General features: G+C 36.1%; 1 protein-coding gene across 1 annotated transcript in view; it reads right to left on the bottom strand.

Annotated features, from left to right (window-relative positions):
- Positions 1 to 3,916: 3,916 nt before the first annotated feature.
- LOC105299652 (arfaptin-1-like) overlaps positions 3,917 to 7,859 on the bottom strand; it is a 31,604-nt gene continuing 27,661 nt past the window's right edge. The window contains exons 5-6 of the mRNA XM_011371487.1: positions 6,678 to 6,852; positions 3,917 to 4,069 (exon numbers count right to left, since the gene is read on the bottom strand). Coding sequence (XP_011369789.1) covers positions 3,917 to 4,069; positions 6,678 to 6,852 — 328 coding nt within the window. The remainder of the gene's footprint in view (positions 4,070 to 6,677; positions 6,853 to 7,859) is intronic.

The following is a 7,859-nucleotide window of genomic DNA, read 5'->3' as shown; positions in this document are numbered from 1 at the left end:
TTCTTTTTTTTCCAAATAGCTTATGACTCTCTGATCTTCGTCCCAAATTGGGGTTTCGCTTTCCTTATATAAGCTCCCCAAGAATTCACTCTTAACTGCAGCGTTGATATGGTGCTCGGGCACAGCCGGGGCTCTGAAATATCGACTTCCCGAAGTGACAGATGGCGTTAATCGATATTTTAGGTATGTATGTGAATAGGTATTTGCTGGTCGGAAACTTCAGTTCCACGTATCCGTAAGGGACAGAAAGACAAGCTGAGTGGGCCTAGCATTTTAGACTTTTCAAGACCTTTCCCATTTTGTGTGTTTGATCCTTGCAATAAACCCCTTCTGTAGGATATGGGGCAGAAGCTGATTTAACTTGAGTTTAGCACATGAGGGACAAGAGTCCAGAGCGAGGAATTTTCTAGTCTGACTTCACATGGTAATTTTGGGTGAATCCCTAAATCTGATCCCAGATAGATTCCAACCAAGATGCAGGTCTCTTCCCATCCCACTTCGCTAGCCCTCATGTACAGTCCTGTCTTCCGTTTCATCTGAATCAGAAGCCATAAACTACTCACAGAGACATTGTTGTTTGGCACATTACAGGACAGCACCATGAGCAACCTCTGTGTGGCTTGTGTCCCCTGCTCAAACTCTCCATGGGGAGAAAAATTACCTTCTCACCCCTTAATCAGCTCCCACCCCCTCACACTGCAGTAGACTTCTGCCTTCAGCAGACAAGAAAGCAAACCCTGCTGTGGCCCCTGGTGGGGTCCTCATCATGCTGGTGCAGTATACAATGGAAAAAGCGGGGTCTAGTATTTGATTTTATTGTTTAAGACACATTTTTTTTCAGGCATCATCTTTTCTAGTTTTTGTAACATGAAATAAGTTGGCTCTTATCAGTATCCTCATGTGAATGTGACTAAGCCAGGACTGTGATTAAATGATGTAATCATGGCCACCACCTAGACCACCTAGTAAGGGCAGAAACAGAAAAGTTCCTGAAGCCTCCTGTCTTCTGGGTTCCAACCCACTGTGCTCCCCTATGGCAGCCCCTATCATGTCTTCAAAGTTTCTCCTTCCTGTCCACGTAGCTCTCTTTGCTGCTTCCCATCCAGGCCATGCTCGTCCTCATCTCTACACCATTGTTCACTTTTCCATCGTTTTGCCTTTATCCTCTCCTATGTCTGTGTAAAACCCACCTGCCTTTGTAGGCTTAGTTTTACAATCCCCTCCTACTAGCTTTCTAAACGCTCTCATCCATGTTGATCCCTTTTCTCTCAAAACAAGTTTTATGATTCCTGTTCAAGGTGGCTAATTAGGTGAACACTGTGCTCACCTCCTCCTATGTCCATATCAAAATTGCGACTAGAACAACCATGATTGAGAATCACCTGAAGACTATGTGAAGAGAAGTCCTATAACTAAGGATATACTGAAGCCAAGCTGAGACCGGTTGTGGGGGATGGAGTTGTGGAACAGGCTGGTCCTACACCCATGGTGTGGTGATTAAGAATCAGGAGGGAGGAGGGCTATCTCAGCCGTGGAAGTCTTGGCCCCTGAGGAGCAAGGGATCCCAGCTCTGCACCAGGGTCCCAACCTGAGTCACCAGTGCTAAAAAGAGAAGTCTCTATAACATTTGGCTGTGAAAACCAGTGGGGATTGCATACTTAAAACAATAAGAAAATACATATATGAAAAATTATTCATTGCAACCTTGTTTCCAATGGCAAGATATTAGAAATAACCTCAGTTATACATAGGAGAGTGATGGTATAAACTGTGGTACATCAGCTAAGTGGAGTACTCTGTAGCTGTCAAAGAAGAAGAGAGCTCTTTATGAACTAAGATGGAGTGATTTCCAGGATATATTGTTAAGTGAAAAGTGTTCAGTTAAAAAAGAATATATTATCTATACTTTATATAAGAAAAAAGAGAAAATAGGCAAATATATGAGTATCTACTCACTTGTACAAAAATGTAGAAATGGTAAATTAGAATCTTGTGTGATTGATTGCCTGCATGGTTTTTGTAGGAATGAAAAGTATAGAAAGAAGGGAGGGCCTCAGTATTTTTTACAGGATTTTCACTTATTGTACCACATTAATTTTTTACATCCTTCACATATTTAAATATATAAGTAAAAGCACAGAGGATGGGAGATACTCTAAAATAGAATACAACCAGATAGGATAAACTGGATCATATTTAAAATAATAGTAAACAATTGCATAACCATTACAGAAGGTTGGGTGGTGGTAGTGATGAATAACCTAAATCATTGGAGCATAGTATATGGACTATATGCCCCCAGAGTAAAGAATTAAGAACTTCAAATAAATTATTGGATATTATCGTGTGGGTTTTTCATGGAGTCATGCTTGGCAAATCTGAAACTACATGATATATATTTTAGGAGTGAGCAAATAAATAAATATATAGTGAATAATGGGAGCCAGGTTTCTCACTGTCAGAGAAAGGAATCACAAATATGGAGGAGAAAAGAAAAATAAACCCTGTGATGGTATCTGATAATTGGAGATAACAGTTGGCACTCATAACCAATACAACTGTTCCAGGCCAGCTTTCTTAGAATACAGACCCTGAGATGGAGGTTTGTATGCAAGAAAATCTGGGTGTACTTTTGGGATGGACACTTCTGGGGAGATGAAGGACATGTGGTTGGTAATAAATATGTCACTGCTCTGATGCAGTTATAGCCAAAGTCTCAGCCAAATCCACAGGGACCTCTGGACTCTGATTCTGTCATGAAGAGTGTCCAGCCTTTGCACCATCCCTTCACCATCCACCAATATTCACATGTAGGCTGTCCCAGGTATGAGTTTTAGCTTTGGAGGTAAGCAGATTCTGTGACCCAGGACAATTATGTTTACCTAAATACCAGTAATTTCCATCAAATTTAATACTTCAGTTATTAAAAATGAGATGTTTGACATCATTGGTCTGATGTCATGCCAATTTAAATGTGAACTAAATAATTCATAAAAACTGCAAAATGACCAAGGTGATATAAAGCAGAAATAATACAGGACGCACCTCAGCATATGGAATCCTATTCGTGGCTTTCATGAAAAGAATATTAGATTTGTCAGTCACAGCAGTCTGTACACCGTTGAACACAACTTTGAGAGAATACATTCTTTTCAAATCTAGTTAAATTAGGGCCTGAGTCATATAGTCACTAGTTGTGGTAAAATAGTCCAGTATTTATACAAGTATGAATAGTTTCTATTGTTTGAAATGCTTGTGAATGTAAGCATAGAAAAGACTATTAAACATAACTGCTATGAAAATTGAAGTCAGCCCATGTTGAGAAGCAGATGTTTAAAGGTGGCCCACCCAAGATTCCTGTCTCCTAGTTATTCAACCAAACACTAATGATGGTATTGCTGTGAAAAGATTTTAGATGTAATTAAAGTCCCAAATCATTTGAATTTAAAATACAGAGATGATCCCTTGTAGAACTGATCTATTCACATGAGCCCTTTAAAAGATAAGGGAAGTCAGGTAGAATTGGAGTGTGAGAAGGACTCAATACATCTTTGCTGGTTTGAAGATGGAAAGACTGATAAGAGAAGACAGCTGAGAGAAGCCCCTGGCTAGGTACGGGGTACCTCAGTCTTATAACCAAAAGAAACTAAATTCTGCTAACTAAATTCTGAATAAGTTTGGAAGAGGACTTGGAAGCCCAGATAAGAATCAGAGTCAGCTGACATGTTTAGTGTGAGATTCTGAGTAGAAAACATAGCTAAGCCATGATATACTCTTGTCCCACAGAACTATAAGATAATAAACTTGTGCTAAGTCGCTAAATCACAACGCTGTCACTCATTCCCCCAAATCTGCTTCAATAACTCTTAAACTTGTTTGGTAATATAACAGTGTTTTTATTTTTCTCTTGTTTCGACTAGTAGTCATCAAACCAAGGGGTGGCTTTCTCGCCAGGTTTCACTTTGATGTGGAACTGTGCCAGTATCTCTTCAAGCTGAGTTTGATTGCCAGTAGAATAAGCAGAAATGGCACTATGAAAAAGGACTAGCTGAGTGCGCAATACTTTAATCTATGTATAAGGATAGAGAGAGAAAAGCAAAACATTAACATTACAATGGACACTGAAATTTAAGATTATGTACTTGTAGTTTACCTCTCCAAAAGCTAAGTTCTGTTATAGAGTATTTCACATACATCAGTTGTAAACTGCTTGCAGGATTACTGAGTCTATGATAACATTTTAATTCCCCACCTTATTTACACTGAAAAAATAAATTTGAGTCAGTTTATAAAGCTAAATGTAGTACAATTTCCAAACATTAATCAATGCATTAGTTTAAAAAGATCACCAAATTCTCCTATCAAACCAACTGTATACAAGATAATGCAGAAGACATAAAATTATATGAATAAATAATTTCTATACCATCTGTGCTATAAAAATTAGGACATTATTAAGATCAGGCTACATGTAAAATCCATGGACTGAATTATTTTAGATACAGAATTATTCTGTATATAGATTTTAGAGAATCGAACAAGTAGCAATGTGAATTTCTCGGAAATTTAATTTACTTAAAGCTAATATGACACACAGTTTCAATTGTTTAAAACTTCTTTCATGTTAAGAGATATAATTTAACAGGGTAATAGAAGAACAGCTTCATTTACTGTGATAGCCTTAAGCATGTTGTGTGGTAAAGCACAATCATTTACAATTATAAGATTTTAGGTTTTAAAAATATTAATTATACTATGATTAAGTAGAAGTATATATTGTTTTTTGTTACAATTCCCTTGTATATGTAGCTTAAAAATAAGTAATTAAATAATTCACATATGTGATTCTCTGACAACATTAACTCAGTTTAATTTTTATTCAGCTCAAATTTAAGAAAACAAGAAAAACTTGGTTTTAAGTTAATGCAATACAAACTGAAGAAAACAACCAGTATGACAGTCAGGCTTTAGGCTTAAAGACATGCTTCTTTTCTGTACCCTCATCTTTAAAGGTAGTAAATATGAAGGGTAAAATTTGCTGAACAATGTCAAAAAACAAAGATAAACTATGCAATAATAACAAGTAGTTAAAGCCCTGACCACTCACTCAAACTTTAAACCCATATTTTTAACTTATTACTAGTCATTTCCACTTGAATATCTTCTCATTTTTGAAACTCAATAAATGTCAAGTAGAACAATTTTTTGTCCCTTCTCCATGCACCCCAAGTGCCACTCTTACAAAAGCTAAACCAGAGTCCTATTTTGATTTCCCAGTCCCCGTCAGTGGTAATATTGTGTTCCCAGTAAGGCATATTGGAAATAAATCACCATCTACATCTGTCCTTTTAATTGCCATTGTAATTATCCCAGTTCTGTGTCTTAATCATTTGATCCTGCTGTCAAAGATTTTTCACTAGTTTTTGTGCTCATACTTTCTTTTTTCTTCTAAACTATGGTGCATACCAATAGCTTGGAGATTCTTTCCAGAATAAAATATTTTCTGTCACATAGAGGTACTATGAGGTCCCAAGGAAATGTAGTATTCTGATGGGGAAAGTTCAGGTATCATGACAGTGAGCAGGCTTTAATGAAATGGAAGAGAAAACTGAGGATATTGGCAGATAATTTCTTGGGAATTTCACGTGATGAAATGTGTTATAAACACTGCTACCTTTGAGTATAATAAGCAAAAATTTTGAGAATATTTACTGGCAGAAAATGTGGCTGAAGGCATGTGATGACTTTAAAAGGGTTTAAGAAGTACAAATTGGTAGTTACAAATAGTTATGGGGATGTAAAGTAAAACATAAGAAATATAGTCAACAATAATGTAATAACTATGTATGGTGCCAGGTGGGTACTAGATTAATCAGGCTGAGCACTTTGTAAGTTATATAAATGTGTAATTATCATGTTATACACCTGAAACTAAGATAGTACCCCCTTGGGACTATGCTCTCCTAACTTTTATAGCACTTGCTTTTAGCTCTTTCATTCTTATGACTGAAGGCTTCATATAAAACAGAAAATGCATGAATTGACAGAAATACCCTCTGTCTATATAGTAACCTAGGAGCTGGACATTAAGCCATCTCTAGGTAAAGCCTACAAAAGTTGTATCAGAGCCCATCACTTCATATTCTTAAGAAATGTTTATGGAACATCAAAACCATGTTGACAGTTGATTTCTAAATGTGTGCTTTAGAGGATAGGTGACTGCGTCCTTGCAAGTTAGACCACTTGGCCATTCCTCATTTAGCAGTAACTGGATAGAATGCTTTACTTTTTCTCAAATCTGCATTGATCCATTACATGAACTATAACAAGCTTTAAGATTTTAAAATATTACTTAGAGTACAGTTTGGCATTATTAAAAATTTTGAAGTAATTGCTACCAAGTCCACATTTAAATATAAGATTATTATTATTTTTTTTGCTAATTGTCAAAAATAAAAGTGTGGAGAGTGGAGCTGGTGATTTCTTTTTGGACAGAAAGGAAAGTATAGTTTGTGTACTTTTAAAGACCCATCATTAATTGTGACTGAGATTCCTTACTGTGAATCTCATAAAGGAGAATAACAGAACCATCAGATCTTTCTATTTAGTCTCCTTTGTCATGGCAACCTCATTTTAAATTTTCCAGAAAGATCTTGGAAGTTAAAAAATAAATTTACCTTGTTTTCTTCTAGAAACTTGAGTTTGATAACAACATCATCGCGCAGTTGCTCGTATTTTTCCTTATATGTCTGGAAGAGAAGCTTTGATTCCTCAATCTTTGGCAAACTGTGTGGGCCCAGTGGTCCACGATTCAGTTCCTCTAAATCAGTGCGATATGCATCATATTCAATCCTTAAAGGAGAAAAAGTGGAGTATCACAGAAACAGAGTACAATATATTTAGTAGAGAGGAGAAAGACTCACACTGATTTTACTCATACATGTGGTATACCAGGGATCTTTTAAGTCATTTATTTCTGTGACTACAGCAGTTATTAGCATGGTAAAGATAAAAGACTATTCTTCTTATTTTATAACTAGCCCTTCTCTACATTAAATGACAAGTGAAAAATCACAACATTTAGTAAACTACATTAAAAGAAATTACTGAGTCTTCAACAGAATTTAAAATTTATTTCATGTCTTCTATTTTAGAAGGAAATAAAAAGTGTGAGTATATTTCTATTTGAAAAAACTAGTTTTAAGAACTGGACTTGAAAATCTAATAGTAATAGTCATGTAATCAATCCCAATTTGGTGGAATGGGTAATTTTAGTGAAGCCAAAGCAGGTGTGAACTGTGGGCTAGCAAATCGGTACCGATAAAATATCTGCTAGAAGGAAAGTCATATTTAAGATACATTGAGGGTCAAATAAATTATCTGTGTCACATAAGTGATATGTAAAGTATAATCTATGGATTCTCAGATAAATTATCTGTGTTACATAAGTGATATGTAAAGTATAGTCTATGGATTCTCATGAAATCGGCATTTACACTACGAAAGTAACACGTGCTGTCACTGAATTATCATCTCCTCCCTGAGAAAGCTCCACTTCTATTTTCCTACCAGCAACTGAAAGCAGGTATCTTCTGCTAATGCCACCACTGCATGCTCTCTCAGCACCCAGTCTATCACTCTGCTTTAGCACATGTGAAAGTGCCATATTAACTTATTTAAGAGAAAAAACTTCAAAGTAGTCATTATAAATATATTTTAAAAACTAAAGAAAATCATTCATCACGTGGTTAAAAGACAAGAAGCAGAAACACCTCCAGTTTAGTGAAACCAGTGTTACAAAGTTCATGCTGTAAAGGTGATGTTTATTCAAATAATTATACCATAGTTTTTATACTCTA

This window comes from Pteropus vampyrus, unplaced genomic scaffold, assembly GCF_000151845.1.
Source record: "Pteropus vampyrus isolate Shadow unplaced genomic scaffold, Pvam_2.0 Scaffold191, whole genome shotgun sequence".
In the NCBI taxonomy this organism is placed as follows: Eukaryota; Metazoa; Chordata; class Mammalia; order Chiroptera; family Pteropodidae; genus Pteropus; species Pteropus vampyrus.
Note: the sequence above shows the minus strand (reverse complement) of the source record. Positions and strands in the feature narration are given on the sequence as shown.